The sequence below is a fragment of the Lucilia sericata genome, unplaced genomic scaffold (genome assembly GCF_015586225.1).
Source record: "Lucilia sericata isolate MDLA Ls3-8-SP2 unplaced genomic scaffold, ASM1558622v1 Contig002335F_arrow, whole genome shotgun sequence".
Lineage (NCBI taxonomy): Eukaryota > Metazoa > Arthropoda > Insecta > Diptera > Calliphoridae > Lucilia > Lucilia sericata.
This window is the reverse complement of record NW_023996148.1, coordinates 1683-20764: the sequence shown is the minus strand read 5'-3', so window position 1 is coordinate 20764 and position 19082 is coordinate 1683. Positions and strand designations below refer to the sequence as shown.

General features: G+C 30.4%; 1 protein-coding gene and 1 long non-coding RNA gene across 2 annotated transcripts; one reads left to right on the top strand and one right to left on the bottom strand.

Annotated features, from left to right (window-relative positions):
- The first annotated feature begins 1029 nt into the window (after positions 1 to 1029).
- LOC119613823 lies at positions 1030 to 3253 on the top strand. Its single transcript, XR_005232275.1, has 2 exons — positions 1030 to 1205; positions 3081 to 3253. It is a non-coding gene; the product is annotated as an uncharacterized LOC119613823 (long non-coding RNA).
- Positions 3254 to 3545: 292 nt separating this feature from the next.
- LOC119613822 (structural maintenance of chromosomes protein 1A-like) lies at positions 3546 to 9666 on the bottom strand. Its single transcript, XM_037969879.1, is given in 15 exon segments — positions 3546 to 3959; positions 4025 to 4185; positions 4188 to 4201; positions 4287 to 4790; positions 5904 to 6019; positions 6084 to 6388; positions 6448 to 6703; positions 6770 to 6883; positions 6945 to 7317; positions 7386 to 7468; positions 7540 to 7668; positions 7737 to 8630; positions 8684 to 8852; positions 8918 to 9284; positions 9344 to 9666. Coding segments are annotated over 15 exon segments (3723 nt in total). The 5' UTR covers positions 9519 to 9666; the 3' UTR covers positions 3546 to 3896.
- Positions 9667 to 19082: the final 9416 nt, after the last annotated feature.

Sequence of the window (19082 nt, the reverse complement as noted above, 5' to 3'; positions counted from 1 at the left end):
AGTTAATTACAGTTTCAAAAAATTTGAACCAAAATAATAATTTACAGAAGGAGTCCCAAAACCGATTTTCCTATAAGTGGATGGAGCAAAAGTTAAGTGGATGAACGTTTTCTAAGAATCTTTATTTGTAATGCTAATATTCATTTGGACGAAAAAATCCCATCAATATATTTCTTTAGGTAATTAATTAGTTTATAATTAAAATACATTTTTGGCTACTAAAATTATTGTTATTTCTTAATAAATTTCTTTAAAATTACAACAAAATTAGTTTATTGTTATGCTCTCAAGTTTATCTTTTAATTTTTCTGAGTGTAAAATATTTTTATATGGAAAAAAGAAAAAAAAAACAAAATTTTTTTATAAAAAACAAAATACTCATTAATTGTTAAAACATTTAAAATTAATTAAATATAAACATACATATAAAAAATAAAAACAATTATAAACAAAAATGTGTTAAAAATAAACTATTAATTAATTATTATTAAAAAACAACAACAAATAAATCTTATATATTTTCTCTTTCCTTAGTAAAAAAAAATAACTTAATTAAAATTAAAAATAATTATAAAAAACATTAGTTATTTATTGAATTAACAAGTTAAGTGTTAGTATTACAAAAACATTAAATAAATTTAACAATATAAAAAAATGCGTAAAAATTTAAAAATACCAAAAAAAAATAAATAAACAACAATTTATATTAATTACATTAGTATTTCCTTTTTTTATTTGGATTGATAAAAAAACTATATAAAAATTAATTGGTCTAAAAAATTAACAAAAAATTAAAACCCAGAAAAAAATAATTTAAAAATATTCAATTGATAAAAAAAATAAAAATTATTAAATAAAAACAAACAAACAACAAAGGTAGTTATTATTTTAAAATGGTTTCTTAAAATATTAAATAACAACTCACAGTAAGAATTATCAAGAAGAAACACTTTCATATTCAAACTCCCCTTAAACAGAACGACTTCTTTAAAATAAATTTATATAGTTTTTTAAAATGATTTTAATATTTATTGTTTTCTTTTTTAACCCAAATAGGAAGGTACATTATCAGTCTGGAATCGCGATGCCTCTGATTACTTCAGTACGACACGTATCCGAGATACACTACGTAGGATATTAAATATACCTGTTACCGTGCCAATGGAGTATAAGATACACTGTGATAGCCTTAAATATGTAGCAATGTAAGTTCTAAATTTATTGTTTTTTTTTTTAAATCTATATTAACCCTTCACCTTCGTGACAAAGGTATATATAAGTTTGTCATTCCGTTTGTAATTTCTATAATATAATTTTCCGACGCTATGAAGTATATATCTGAGTCCTTAAAGATAGCAAAGTCGATTTAGCTATGTTCGCCTGTCTTTCTGTCTGTATGTATCTTGACGACCCCAGATATTAGCAAGATCCGAACCTTCAATAATTGTGTCAGACATGCTTTGGAAAAGATCGCTATTAGCAAAATCGACCCATAAATAAGGGCGTGTTGAGTAACAACCGAGACAACCTATTAAAATTTCATAAAATGTTAGAACTTTTGTGCATGATTATATAAGAAGGGATAATTATAACAACATACAAGATGTCGAAGTGCTTTACGTAAACACCTGCCGTGTTGGCTTTAGTTCACGGTGATACCTTTTCAACCACTGGGTGAGATAACTAGACTACTCACCACCGCTCCTTTGTGTATCATACACGCCGGACCGGTACAAAAAGCACTTTCTCGAGCTATCTAATCTCTGACCATTGATGCCCCATTGCTAAACTTCCGTGATGCAAAAACATCACTTCCGTTTACAACCACACACATAGGTTGACGACTCTATTGAGTCGGCATCTAGATAAGTATTCGGTAGACCGAAACACGAATCCATCAAATAAGTCGAGGATTTTGTTCTTACAGAGAACACACTGTGGCAAATCTGATATGAACAGAATAAATCCTAAACATACCTGTACAAGGAAGGAAAATTCTATGGTATCACTTATATAAGATACCTTTCATCCATCAACATTTAACACATCACACTTTTCATCCGACACACTCACTCTAGGCATACGGTCGGGCAAGTTACATTCATCCTTTAATACAAACACATTTCCAACGGTCAGTCCCACAGTTGAGTCGGCATCTAGAGACGTATTCGGTAGACCGAAATACGAATTCATCAAATAAGTCGAAGATTTTTTACTCACAGAGAGCAAACTGTGGTAAATTCACTCTCGGTATAAGGGCGGGCAAGTTCAATATACCCCCACATACATCCTATATCATATACAATTAAAACCAACTCATTACCTACGCATATTCCCAGTCACTGTTCTGTTGACTTCGGCTGCAGCACCGAATTTATCCCGAATTATAGACTTTACTCTTTTAACCAACATTCTCTTCCCGCAAATTTGGGTTTAAGCCACAGCCACCTCGTGCACCACAAAGGGGCCTCTCCAATAACCGAGACAGACTTTTAACCAACAATCTCTTCCCCGCGAATTTGGCTTTAAACAACAGCCACCACGTACAACACGAAGGGGCCTCTCCAATAACTGAGAAAAGACAAAGTCTGAAACTCAGGTGGTACCAGATTATATGGTTCTCTAATTCGAATCCATGTCAAATCATTCCAAGGAAAGGTGAATGATACATTTGATCATCACCAGTATATAATCTCAGCGCCTTTTCCCTGGGATTGCAATAACACCAAGGTGGGGTCTTTCATAAAGGTTACGTGCCCCCGGGGGAATAAAAACGTACAGCTTCATATAATAAATTTGGGCTTTACGGTACTGTTTCATTTTCCAACTGGTATTTTTTTACAAAATACTTATTGGCCGTTTTTTTTAACACAATATGGTGAAGGGTATATAAAATTCGACTTAGCCGTATATAGAACTTGTTTGAATTTAACAATGATTCTAACATCGATCGATTAAAAATTTCTTATAATTTTTTTTTTTTTTAAATCTGCTAAATTTTGAAATAATTATTAAAAAAACATTTATTATTATTACTTTAAAATTATTAACAATTTATATTCTTCTTATTTTCTTTACAGTAATAAAGGCCCTGCAACAAAAAGCTGAAATTCAGTGAATTTGTGTTAAAACAAAATATAAAACAAAAAAACTACAAAACAATATCAACCGATATATAAAAAAAGATATTTATCCCAAAAATAAATAAACAAAAACAATTGTAAAAAAAAAACACACAAAACACAAAAAGTTACAATAACAAACAATAAAAACAAACAAAAAGAAGTACACCAACAATTCTTTAAATAAACAGAAACAAAACTTAATTACAAAAAAAAAAAAATAAAATGGAGTTTTATTAATTAATTTTGCATAGATTTTCATTGAAAAAATGGAGGCATTAAAAGGAAACAATATCTTAAACTATCGTATAATTGAACAGAATCTATAAAAAACTCAAACATAAAAGCTTAGTCAGTTAATATATTCAATCTAAATAACATTTTTCCTCCCTTTAACTCTTTCAAAAGAAAACACCATAAATATTTATTATTTTGGTTAAAGAAATCCCGCTTTACACACATTAGATTTTATTTATAGTCGAACAAAATAATGTACAATTTATGTTTGTAGTTATATATTTTCTTCAAGGATCATTTGTTATGTTGTCTCGTATATGATTAATTTATATAATTTAAATTACAGTTTTTCTTGATTTAAAAAAAAAATTAGCTTTGATTTAATATTAATGCACAAAATATGACAAATAAACTTTAGGGTCTCTTATAAACTACAACATTTTAATTTTGTTGTGAACTTAATTAATATTTATATTTAGAATACAATTAAACTTTTTTAACAAAGAAAAAACGTATATAAACAAAAAATAAAGTAAATTATTTATCCTGGAATAACGTTAAATCGAAGAGATAAACATTTGAAACCAAGCAGTCGCCCTCCTAATAAAGAGAAAAAAAGTTTTCTTTAATAAAACATTTCTTTAGGGAAAATAAAGCCTACTTACGCCAGGAGTTATGCCAACTAAAGCATCAGCATGACCATAAAATTCTTCTTTTAGAGAAATAACAATGGTTTGTAAATTTGTGGTATGATCACGTATATAGGAAGCCACTTTACCAATGTTAGTGTTGTCAAGAGCAGCATCGATTTCATCAAGCACAAAAAGGGAGCAGGTTGAAAACTGAAAAAAAAGAAAGAAGCAAAGAATGTTGTAAATTTTAGGCAAAAAAGTAAATTTAATATAAGAGCGCCCCACCCCACCTTACCTGTGTATAGAAAATAACAAGGCCAAGGCAGCAATTGTCTTCTCACCACCACTTAAATTACTCATCGGCTGAAAACGTTTACCCGGCGCCACACAATTATAATTAATACCATCCAAGTAGGGTTCTTCAGGATTATCTGGACCCAAATAGGCTTGTGCCGCCTCATTACGTGCTAATTTCTTATAGATCGCATCAATAGCATCCGATATGTGATTACTGCACTGTATAAATTTCTCAGCACGTTCATTCTTAACACGTTCAAAAGCGGCTTTGGCTTTTTTTGCTTTACGACGAGCCAATTCGAATTCTTCATTGGTCGATTGTACTTTTTCCGTAACACGATCTAATTTTTGCATTGCCTTTAGATTGGGCGTTTGAATACGCTCCAAAACGTCCAGTTTGGCTTGTAGATCTTTTTGGAGTTGATCGTTCATTTTCTTAAAGGCAGAATCGTCTTTGAGTTTGCATAGTTCACGCGGTAGACTGGAGTAGTTTACTTCGATTCTGGAACCAATGAGATAATAAGTTCTAAGTTCTTTTAAAATAATATGGATAAAACTTAAAAAATCGTCGTCTTTTTACTAGAATATGGGCTAGTCTAATGGCTTTTCTGTGGTCTATTGAAATAAAGAGTCTAGAGACTAGTGTATGAATTAGTCTTTGGACTATTCTGTAGACTAGTCTATTATGTAGTCCATAGACTAGCCTTTCCTCTAGTCTATAGACTAGTCTTTCCTCTAGTCTATAGACTAGTCTTTACTCTAGTCTATAGACTGGTTTTTTCTCTAGTCTATAGACTAGCCTTTTCTCTAGTCTATAGACTAGCCTTTCCTCTAGTCTATAGACTAGCCTTTTCTCTAGTCTATAGACTAGCCTTTCCTCTAGTCTATAAACTAGCCTTTCCTCTAGTCTATAGACTAGCCTTTCCTCTAGTCTATAGACTAGCCTTTCCTCTAGTCTATAGACTAGCCTTTCCTCTAGTCTATAGACTAGCCTTTTCCTCTAGTCTATAGACTAGCCTTTCCTCTAGTCTATAGACTAGCCTTTCCTCTAGTCTATAGACTAGCCCTTTTCCTTCTAGGTCTATAGACTAGCCTTTCCTCTAGTCTATAGACTAGCCTTTCCTCTAGTCTATAGACTAGCCTTTCCTCTAGTCTATAGACTAGCCTTTCCTCTAGTCTATAGACTAGTCTTTCCTCCTGTCTATAGACTCTTCTAGTCTATAGACTAGTCTTTCCTCTTGTCTATAGGCTAGTCTTTCCTCCTGTCTATAGACTAGTTTTTCCTCTAGTCTATAGATTAGTCTTTCCTCAAGTCTATACAATAGTCTTTTCTCTAGTCTGTAGACCATTATTTTTATAGTCTATAGTCTAATCTATAGACTAGTCTATTATATAGTCTAGTATATATACTAATCTATAGTCCAGTCTATAGGCTACTGTCTGGAATAGTATTATAGTATTATCTCTATAGACTAGTCTTTTCTGTAATATATAGTCTAGCATTTTCTGTAGTCTATAGACTAATTTATCCTCTAGTCTAATTCCATTTCTCTCTATCTCGCTGACTTAAAATTCTCTCTCCTCTGCTCATACTTAAGATGGCAAACAAACTTACAGATTTTCTTTTTCTAAAATTAAGGAAGTTGATGTAGCACTTGTCGTTTCCGAATCACCTTGACTCACACAATCATCCAAAGAACCTTTCAACAGAGGTATGGCAATGCAGTCCATCTATTTATGAAATAAAATACAAACTTAAATCCCGCTTTAAGGAAAAATAAAAACATAAACTTACTTTTGCTTGTAACAAAATATTATGACGTTCATTTTTCTTAGTCTCAATTTTGGCCTCAATCGCCGACAGTTGTGAACTTAGATTGTGTATTTCTTTAGCCACATTTGCCACCTCTTTGCGTGCTTTCGATATGTCTTCTTCCATATCGTCGACAGCTTGTTTCTTGGCTTGTTTTTCTTGTTTAAACTTTTCCATTTTTTCCTTATCCAAATCGATTTCTTTAAGATAACGTTTTTCGGCAGCTCTTAAACCCTCCAAAGCGTCTTCTTCATCCTGTACACTACGTTCCCAACGTTCGAGATTTTCTGTAGAAAGGTAACAAATTTTTAGATTTTTTATCCTTAAAAAAGTAGTTCAATATTACTTTTGGTATCTTTTTGTTTCTCAAAATCCAATTGTGTATTGATGGCATCTATTTGCTGTTCAAATTCTGCTCTTTTGCGTGCTCTTTCCTGCTGCATAACCAATTCTCTTTCTTCATACTGACGTATATTTTTGCAATTCAAACGACGACAAAAGTTAGCAAAAACTTTATCTTCAACATTGTTCATATTTTCTTTGATTTCTTGTATATATTCATCACGTTTCTCCATACGAGTCTCAATTTTAGTGATTTTAGGCTAAAAAAAGGCAGAAAATAAAAACAGTTTTATTATTTTTACATTAATTTAGATTTTAAAATTTACCCCAAATTCATCTAATTGTGTTTGAACTTGCTTTAATTGATTATCGAATTGTTGTATGGATTTTTTTGATGATTCTAAATCCACCATACTGTATTTTAAACGATTTTCCAAGCCCTGTAATGAAGTAGTATGAAAAGTTAATGTCAACTAAGTAATTAGCACTATAAACACTGACTTTAATCTGTGATTCCACAGTGGCCAATTCGCTTTGTTTTCTTGATTTCTTCACCAACTCTTTGAGCTCTTCAGTTAAACGATCTTTTTGAGATTTCAACTGGGCCATGTGTTTTTCATCCCATCTTTTGGCTTTACGCGCCAAATCATGACTACCGCCAGATATAAGACCAGATTTCTGATAGAATGTACCGTCTAAGGCTAAGGCATCATAACGTGAACGATCTAATTCATAGGCCACTTTCATGGCATCCTCAGGAGTTTCACAAACCAAGGCATTACCGGTAGCGAATAGAACAGCACGTTCTATTTCTCGTGGCTCGAATTTTAGTACATCAAAAACCAGCTTGACATTACGTGGTTCACTGATATTTCTGTATAAATTATTAATTAATTAATTAGTAGCCATTTGTAAATAATTTTCCAAGTTAAAAAAAATTACCTTAAACGTTCCTTTAAAGGTTTCACTTGTAGATAATCCAAAGGTAGAAATGTTTCCACCTCCAACATTTGTTCTTTTAGTATCTTTATGTTATGAAGAAATACAAAAAAATATTAGTTTACGTTTATTTAAAGAAATTATTTTCGTAAAGTACTTGAATACATTGCCGGGCAGTTTTCTCTGTATCCACAATAATGGCTTCCATGAATTTACCCAAAACTTTGGTAACGGCCACATTGTAACGTTTATGTGTGGGCTGACACATGTTAATCATGCGGTCGTACTAAAAAAATACAATTTAAGAAAAATTACTTTTTGCGCTTAAAAGCATTTCTGCACTGTACAACTTACCACTCCCGGTACCTGTTTCTTAAACAATTCCACCACCTCTTGTTTCTTTTTTCGACGAGCATCTTCATGTTTATCACTGCGCGCATCACCCAATTGATCACGTACATTCTCTAATTCCCGTTGGATTTCGGAAATTTTCTCCTTTGAACAACCCACATCACGTTTAAGTTCATCTTTAATACGATTTTGTTCTTCCAAAGCCGCCTGGGATGATTTAATGTGATCCATTAATTTGTCACGCCTCTTAACAGCTTCCTCGCGTTGCAGTGTCAATTTTTTGAGTGCTTCTTCTACCGAAGCTCTGCGATTGGTTTCACCGTCCAATAAATCTTGATCAGATTTTTGTTCACGATTCACTGAATCCAATTGAGAACGATATTGTGTGGCAGTAGCTTCAGCTTCCTGTTTGAGACGATCGTATTCTTGCACCAGACCCTCTTCCATGTGTACACTTTTGCCGCGTTTTTGTGATTCATTTTCAATTTCATCTTCGAAACGTTTTTTCATTTGTTCAACATCAGCCAATTGTTTTTCCAGTTTACGTATATCCTGTTGATGAGCATTGTCAGCTTCGCGTGCTGTTTCCAAAGTCTTCGCCAGAGATTTTAACTTTTTCTGACAATGGGCCACTTTTTCCTTAGCCTTTATATACAGTGGATGCTTTTTATTCATTTGTGTCTCGAATTCTCTGGCCTCCTGATCAATTTTAGCCATTTCACGATTTAGTTTACCAGCTTCTTTCTTTTTTTCCTTTAGAACATCATCGGCACTTTCTTTGCGTTTTTCAACTTCTTTGATTTCTTGTTGTTTGCTTTCGATATCCTCATTTAAGCGCTGTATATCCTTTTCCACATGATACAAACGAAATATTTGATATTCAACTTGTTTTTCATTCTGCAAATGGAACTATTAGAAAAAGTATCTATTTTATTGTATCGCAAACTTACATATTCATTTTTAAGTCGCGCATAACGATCTGCTTCCATTTTTTCATGTTTGGCTTCTTTACGTTCTGCCGCAATGCCTTTTTTCTTTTGGTAAGTAAATTGAGTTTCTTCTTCTGCCAATATCATTTCCTGTTTCAAGCGATTGTAGTCTTCTTTTAAAGTACCAGATCTTTAAAGAAAAATATTTTTTGCACTATTAGCTTTAGCACAAGAAAGAATTATTTTTTAACTTACCCACTAATTTCCTCAAATAAAGCTGTGCGTTCCTTGGGTGTTTTCATTGCTATGTTCTCGACAGCTCCCTGGAACACCAAGAAATTCTTAGCCTTGACATTAATTCCCAACTTTTCCAGTCTGCCCAAGTAGGTATTACTTGAAACAACTTCACCATTAATACGATACTCCGAAGAGCCACCAATAACAGCACGTTGGAAATCCATTTGTGTCGAACCAATAAGAAACTTGGCCGTAACATAACAACTGCGTGATACGGGCTTACCAATGGATGAACCATGTATTAAATCATTTAAACGTTTCACACGCAAACTTGTCGTCTTTTCACCCATAACAAAACTGATGGCATCCATGAAATTTGATTTTCCTAAAATCAACACACAGATGATTTTAACTCCATAAATATGAACATTTATCACTACTTACCGGAACCATTTGGTCCTATAACAGCTGTAAATTGTTTTAATGGTCCTACAACTACATGGCCACGATAGGACTTAAAATTTTCCATTTCAATGAACTGCAAGAAAGCCACATCATTTTCAGACGGCAATTGTCCAGCATCCGTTAATGTTGTATCAGCATTCTCCTCTTCTGTCATTGCTATTCAATATATTCTTTATGTTTTTATTTGACTTCAATTTTAAATAAATATTACAATATTAATTAAACATAAAAAATAACAAAATGTAAATATTTTTCAGCACAAATAGAAAAACAAGCGAAACGACGCGCTTTTTAGAGATGACAATAATAACAAAAGAGTAATCGATATTAATGTAAGCACTAAATAGTGATGCCAGATGTTGGAACAACTAATGATTTAAAAATCACTAGATTTTACTTTGAAAATCGCTAAATTGTCATATACTTTGCTACTAAAATTATTTATACCCACCCTACTTTACTATAACAGAACGCGTTTTATAGATCTTAAACCCGTGTCTATATTAGACAAATATTTATTATATTAAACGTCAAACTATTATCGTGATACAAAATTAGCAGGTATAGACAGCATTAATTAGCGTTATAGCGTCGTTATGACAGTGTTGTCTAAACAATTGTTTAGACAACGTTGTCTTGATAGCAAACGTCATAGTATTGTAAAATTAGTACAGAATTTTGTTTTTGTGCAATTAAATTGTAATTATAAATGATATACATTTGTCTAATACAGACACGGTGTAACAGATGTTTGCAAATGCAACAAACAAAATAGCTACCTAACTAACTAACTAACTAACTAACTAACTAACTAACTAACTAACTAACTAACTAACTAACTAACTAACTAACTAACTAACTAACTAACTAACTAACTAACTACTAACTAACTAACTAACTAACTAACTAACTAACTAACTAACTAACTACTAACTAACTAACTAACTAACTAACTAACTAACTAACTAACTAACTAACTAACTAACTAACTAACTAACTAACTAACTAACTAACTAACTAACAACTAACTAACTAACTAACTAACTAACTACTAACTAACTAACTAACTAACTAACTAACTAACTAACTAACTAACTAACTAACTAACTAACTAACTAACTAACAACTAACTAACTAACTAACTAACTAACTAACTAACTACTACTAACTAACTAACTAACTAACTAACTACTAACTAACTAACTAACTAACTAACTAACTAACTAACTAACTAACTAACTAACTAACTAACTAACTAACTAACGAACTAACTAACTAACTAACTAACTAACTAACTAACAACTAACTAACTAACTAACTAACTAACTAACTAACTAACTAACTAACTAACTAACTAACTAACTAACTAACTAACTAACTAACTAACTAACTAACTAACTAACTAACTAACTAACTAACTAACTAACTAACTAACTAACTAACTAACTAACTAACTAACTAACTAACTAACTAACTAACTAACAACTAACTAACTAACTAACTACTAACTAACTAACGAACTAACTAACTACTAACTAACAACTAACTACTAACTAACTAACGAACTAACTAACTAACTAACTAACTAACTAACTAACTAACTAACTAACTAACTACTAACTAACTAACTAACTAACTAACTAACTAACTAACTAACTAACTAACTAACTAACTAACTAACTAACTAACTAACGAACTAACTAACTAACTAACTAACTAACTAACTAACTAACTAACTAACTAACTAACTAAAAACTAACTAACTAACTAACTAACTACTAACTAACTAACTAACTAAAAACTAACTAACTACTAACGAACTAACTAACTAACTAACTAACACTAACTAACTAACTAACTAACTAACTAACTAACTACTAAAACTAACTAACTAACTAAAACTAACTAACTAACTACGAACTAACTAACTACAACTAACTAACTAACTAACAACTAACTAACTAACTAACAACGAACTAACGAACTAACTAACTAACGAAGAACTAACTAACGAACGAACGAACTATAACTAACTAACGAACTAACTAACTAACTAACTAACTAACTAACTAACTAAACGAACTAACTAACTAACTAAACTAAACTAACTAACTAACTAACTAACTAACTAACTAACTAGCTAACTAACTAACTAATTAATTAAATGTGAACTTTGTAGACATTTTGCGTTGGGAAATAAAGGTTTGTTTCATTATGAGAAACAATAAACACAAACAGCTGATAGATAGATTGTTGATATAGGAATTTGGAACAGCTGGCCGTTTAAAGCAACAACAGTACAACTTAATATACTTTCATCCATGACCGTGAAAGCACAAGAGGGATTTCCTCAAGAGCAACAAATTAGCATGCACACATACCCGTGTGCTCACACTAAAATATAGTTGTTGTGGCAGAGGGAATGCGCAATATTTTAAACAAACGAAAAATCATACGACTGCAAAAATTTATCAAACCGAAATAAAACATAACAATAAGAAAATACAAAAACTAACACTAAACAGCGAGTACCTAGTATACGAAAATGAACAAATCTGTGGATGAGAGTAGATGTATGATATAGCAAAGTTTTTGTAAAAATTAGTACAAGTTGGAACGCCGTCTGGCAATAAACAAAACAATTTCTATTTTCTCTAGTCTAGTGAGAGACTTGAAATAAAAAATAATAATAAAGAAGAAAATAACAAAATTAAATAATATTCAGAAAAGAATAATAAATTTGTCGGAAGAAAACATCCTTATTTTTTAAAATAAATTAATATTAACAGTATGGAAATTACTAAATTAAATGGATTTGAATGTCCTTTGAAGAAAGCTCCTCGTGACCGTCTTGGTATGTGGGGCAATGGTGATAGCGATGTTCCTGGCAATATATCCGGTCTACAAAGATTGCATCATAAGAAATACAATAAGGTAATTTATTGGGTTTGTTGTTTTTTTTTTTTTGAAATGGTAATCTGCATTTATTTTAAATGGTTTTTGAATGGAAAATTTTTCAAAAAATTTTTAAGAAAGTTTTTTTATTGTACATACGACAAGGGTTATTTAAATTGTTCTTCTTTGGCCTTCGAAGTTCTGTCATTGTTTTCTATGTTCTTTACTTTTCTTGTATTTAACGAACATTTTAACGCTCATTTTTATCTTATGCCATCTGCGAGTACAAAATTTCATTAGGGCGGCCCCGAAATGAAAGTTACTTCTGTTTCCGCAGTAAAATTTATATTTAGTTCATTCTAATATACCATTTCTCTAATTTATCCGAATCAAAGGATTGAAAGGTCCAATTTTGAGACCTTTCATATCTTATCAAAATTTTTCTCCCTTGCTAATGCAAAATGAAGAAATACAATATGAAAGGAAATTGAAAAACCGTTAAAAATACTTTTTTCTCCTCCTTATTCTTCTTACACTCTGGGCCACCCTAATGTACATAAACAAAAATCCAACCTTAATTTTTTTAAGTTTTACTCCTAATGCAAATCTATTCCATATCATGTGATATTATTCCTAAAATTAAAAAAAAATGTGTGTGAAGATGATATCTTACAATATTTGCAAATTGAAAAAAGAATAGGATGTGAAAGAAGATAAAATGAGATAAGCAGAACGAAGAATATATTTGATCGTGAACGAATAAGCTGTGAGCGAATGAAATATAAAAAAATTACAAACGTAAGAAAATTTAATTAACAATTAAAATTTTAATTTAACCTCTAAATATTAAACTGAAAACTAGTTCTTAAAGATATCTGCCATATTTATATAGACCAAACTGTAGTTTCCAAAATGAAAACTTGCTCATAATAGGATTGTTAGTAGACTGCATAGTTAAGGGACCAGTAAATAGTCCATAGACTAGTCAAAAGTATAGTAAATAGACTAGTCAACTGACTAATCAATAGTTCTCAGACAAGTCAATAGACTAATCAATATAATAGGCGATAGATTAGTCAGTAGTCTAGTCAATAGGATAGTCCATGGACTAGTCAAAAGACCAGTCAACATTAAGAAACTAGTCATTAGAATAGGCAGAAGTCTAATCAAAAGACTATTCAATAGAGTAGTTAATAAAGTAATTAATAGACTAGTCAATAAACTAATCAATAGAATATTCAATAGACTAGTAAATTCAAAAGTCCATAGACAAGTCAACAGTTTAGTTTACAGACAATTCAATAGACTAATCAGTAGACTTTTCAATAGAATATTACATAGACTAGTCCATAAACTAATCAATTGACTAGTCCATAAACTAATCAGCAGACTAGTCAATACATTATTAAAAGACTGCACAAAAGACTTTGAAATGTAATTCAGTACTTTTTAGGGTTCTATAGTTGAAACGAAAAGTCGACTTTTTCGACTTTTTTGATTTAGTTAAAAGCCGACTTTTCGACTTCTCGACTTTTTGCATTTTATGAAAAGTCGATTTTTCGACTTTTTTCATTTAATTTAAAAGTCGACTTTTAGACTTTTCGACTATAAGTATTTTATACATAGTCGACTTTTCGATTTTTTTCGACTTTTCGACTTTTTTCGACTTTTTTCCGACTTATTCCGACTTTTCGATTTTTTGCCTATTTTCGACTTCGTTCGACTTTTTTCGACTATTTTTGACTTTTTTTCGAGTTTTTCCGACTATTTTAGAGTTTTTGACTTTTTTTCCACTTTTTTTAAGATTTTGACTATTTTTGACTTGTTTCTACAATTTTCGAGTTTTCGACTTTTTACGACTTTTCGACTTTCTTCGACTTTATTTTTTAAGATTTTTGACTATTTTGACTTGTTCTACAATTTTCGAGTGTTCGACTTTTTCGACTTTTTCCGACTTCGACTTTTTCACTTTTTTCGACTTTATTCGACTTTTTTCGACTTATCGACTTTTTTCGACTTATCGACTTTTTTTCGACTTATCGACTTTTTTCGACTTATCGACTTTTTTCGACTTTCAGACTTTTCGACTTTTATTAACAAAGTCGGCTTTTCGACTTTTTCACAGACCATAGTCGAGTTATCGACTTTTTTGGAACAAAATAGTCCACTTCGACTTTTTTCGACAAAAAGTCGATTGTTCGATTATTCAAAGTCGATTTATAGAACCCTAGTACTTTTAATCCTATAAAAGTACTATTTTTTGGGAAAATTTTAAACCAATTCAAAATCTCAATTTTCCATGCCTGATCCTCCATATACATAAATATATTCATCGTTTATAAGAACCTTTTCCATACAAATTTTCTATAATAAACCATCAATAACTTTACTGAGTGTTTATTAATACCAATAAAGTGTAAAGTAACATATCTGGACAACAATGAAAATATTCTAAAAATTCTGTATATTAGAAATCAGATATCTTCGGGATGCAAATCTTGTATTATTTTAAGACCAACCTTTAAAATGTCTAATCAATTTTCAAATTCTTAAATGACCACAAATACAAACTCCATAATACATATAATTTTTCTATTGTCATCATTTAAATGCATTATTTTCACGGCAATTCTTGATAAGCAGCACCTCAATTTTCATCTTTAAAACAAGGTGTAAACACGTCTCATCCCAACAGTGACAGCATATGGACTTTAGGCTTATTATAAAAAAATATTAAAGCACACGACAAACTGGAATTTAAACCTAAACACATGATATTCTTATTTGAAAATAATGTTAAAGATCAGATCAGAAATCTAAAAACAAAACTAGATTCATCTGCCAAACAATAAAACTAGACATTTGTATTTGTTTTTGTAGCTCCTACAACAATTATCATTATTTTTTGATTTTTCTGACCTGATCTATTGCAAATGTCATTAACTAAATTTTGAAATTCATTGTCTACGTACAAGACGATAAGAGAAGACTTTTGTTAAAATCTATGATCAGAAATAAGTATACAATAGAATTTCAGAAGTATTTGTATTAGTACATATTTTATTTATATAATTGTGCAATTGAATTAAAAAATTATAATAATATAATTATTATTTTTAATATCTAAATCAGAAATCTCGAAAATATACCTCGAATGTCTGAAAGAGAATTGGAAAATTCTGAATATTTGCATCAATAAAAATTTCTGCAATACAAACTTTTGAAATACAATTTGAAATGGTGTAGAAGTAGTAATAATAGTATAAACAAATCCGCAAACCTTATTATATTTCAAAGCCCATACATATGAATGTTCAAATGTTTAAATATCACGTATTTATTTTAATTTTCAAAAACAGTTATTTTTAAATCTTAAAAAAAATAAAAATTAATCAAATGTTTATTTTTGCAATTTCAAATAAAACGTGTCACTTTGTAGTTCTTCAGCAATGACCTTGTCTAAGTGAACCGCCCAAGGAATATCAATTAACATTAAATTCTCCCCAAATATACATAGATAAACTAAAGATGCACAATGTATCATCCAGAGGGAACAAAAAATTATTGTATGACCTTCCTCCACATAGCGAACAACAACATTATTAGTGGAAATTTTTTTTAAATGTTTTATGATATTTTTTTTCAAAATGAATAAATATTAAAAAATTTATTTGTTTTGTTGCCAAAATATTGAAATTAAAAACATTTTGTCGTGGAACTGACTCGATATTAGTCGCAACACGTGCATTAAGTAGTGTGTTATTTAAAACATAATAGTCCATATTTCATGAAGAGAATGAGTTTATGGAATTTTTTTAAATTAAAATTAATACATATTAGAATGTTTTTTATTTTGTTTTGGTTGTTATGAAAATACTCTTTATTAAAAGTGATCATTTCCCAACTGAAAGAAATTATTGAAATATCGATATACAGAGAAAAAACAAATATACACGCCTGGTACCAAATTTTTCAATAAGTACAACAACACTATGTAATGTTGACAACGCTGAAAAAAATACCTTGTTTGGGGCTAGGGTCAAATGAGGGTCTAATGATTCCAAAAATCGGCATTATGGTTAGCGGTTATATAAATTGAAGATCTGCCGATTTTTAGTGGTCCTAAGTGAAATAATGGATAGATTTTATATACATATATTCATAGTACTTATAATAGAACCCATATATCAATTTTCGAAAGATGCGAAAGTTAGAAGGGGTTATTTCTTCAGATCATGTAAATGCCCATATTACATTTATTTTCTTTTAGTCAATTATGGACCGATCCTCGTCAAATTTTCTAGAACGCTTTTAGTTTAGGCTAGTAATAAGCGTTTAAAGCCATTTCTGAAGAGGACCTTATATAATTATAATTATTTACCGATCCTTATAAAATTTTACAAAGCGATTTTGGTTCCTGTAAAATATGTTCATGTCGAATTCATCGCTATAGATGCTTCTTTTAGACAGTTATGAGCGTTAAAGTCATTTTCAGAAGGGGACCTTATATGGGGGTAGGGTCAATATGGACCGAAATTCTACAAATATATTAAGGTTCCTAAAAAATATGTTTATGTCGAATTTCATCGCTATAGCTGCTTCTTTTATTCAGTTATGAGCGTTAAAGTCATTTTCTGAAGGGGACCTTATATGGGGCTAGGCGAAATCGTGGACCGATATTGCCCATCAACAAACTGCATCAACTAAAAGTAAAGCAAAATCTCTGGCTACTTCCGTTTGGACTTTATCGTGTTTTCAACAGACAGACGGACGGACATGGCTAGATCGTCTTAGAATCTAATAAGGACCCCAGAATATATATAATTTTATGGGTCTTAGACGAATATTTCAATGTGTACAAACGGAATGACAAAAACAATATACCCCCCATCTTTTGATGGTTGGTATAAAAACTTTAACTCCCATTTAATCAAACTCCGCAGGTTAAGATAATGGGTCTAAATAGGATTAATATTATATTTAATTAATAAATTTTATAATAGATTATAAAATTTATAAAACATTAAGAACGACTAGAAGTTATTGTAGTACAATTCTTGACTCCTTGAAATGTAAAATCCCTTAAAAACTAATATTTTTACCATATCTTGAATAAATCTGACGCCATCAGAAAATTCATAACAATTTAAATATTGACATACACACGGACATTCCTAAAGCGACTAAAAATTTAGAATGTTAAAAAAATTATAATCGTTTGAAAAAGCAAATTGAAACGATCATCGTCTAGAAAGCACTGTTGTAATATAGTACATATATTACTATAATAATTTTACTTTTAACAATTCGTCTCTAATATTCTTAATTGTATTTTTTTCTGCTGTAACCACAAACAACTTATCTCTGCAGATTATAATAGAAATTTGTACATATTTTGTGGTTATTGTCATTGACGTAACAATAACAATATACATATGTACATAGGTACATTCATATATCCTTTAGCACCATATATGGTGAAGATTAAAAAAGATTTCGATCTAGTTAATAATACCCTAAGAATTATTTATTAATAGGTATTTCGTAATGTCCATCCGGAAATATGTGCAATTTAAATCTTGCATTTCTTTTGACACGCAATATCATCATATTATCAGTACTATCACTTATACATACATACATAAAAAAACAGTAATAAATTTCTTAGAAAAAGTTAAAAATATTGTAAATTCATATCAGTTTTATACGGAAGACGAAGGTCTATTTTCAAAATTTCTGATGCTCTACTTATTACGTTTATAGTTATTATGATTTTCATAAAATTCTCTTTTAAAACTATTTTATTATGATTAAAACTTTTGTAATAATCACTTATTATAAAATTTATAGACTTGGTGTCATTGTCTTTTTTCTATAATTAATGTTTGTATGTATGTATAAAGCACATATTGTCTGTCTGGTTGTTAATCAATGCAAAATGAGGCTACAATGTCTATCTAATTAAATTAAATTATTACATTGTTAAATTTCCTAGTTTAAACAAAAAGAAATTGATTAATTGTTATAACCCAGTACATTTTTTAAAAATCATAACTAATACAGATTCATTATTGGAAACCTTAAAATTAAAGAAAAGCGAAATTTATATAACACAGACCAACAAAATTTTAAAAAAGTCTTAACCCAGAGACCAAAGTATAATATTCTAAATCAATGAGCAGCGCTGAATACGAATCTGTATAAGATAACTCGAAAAAGAAAGAAATTATAATAGAACTTATAAATCTTTATTAAAATACCTACAGATTAGATTTCAGATGACATAATAAATTTTAAAAAGTCGCAACCCAGAGACCAAAGTGTACTTCTATTTGATTGAATCTCAAATTTCTCCACCACGTCAGGTTTTCCATTTATCGTGTTATATAGATTACAAAAGCCCCTCCTTAGATTATTCTAATTTCAATAATATAGTCTATCAACTGTTCTATGGACTATAATATAAATTAGTCTTTGGACTAGTACACGAACAATTCTTTACACTATAGTCTAGACAATTCTATTATCTAGTCTACATATTGTTTTATTCTATAAGTTAATAGATAGAGAGACAATATAGTATTTAGAGGTCCATGGATCAGATATACACTACAGACGAGTCTAGAGAGACGAGCCAAGGAGAAAGGGACTATACAGACAGACAGACATACAGACAGACACACAGACAGACAGACAGACAGACAGACAGACAGACAGACATACAGACATACAGACAGACAGACAGACAGACAGACGACAGACATACATACAGACATACTACATACATACATACAGACATACATACATACATACATACATACAT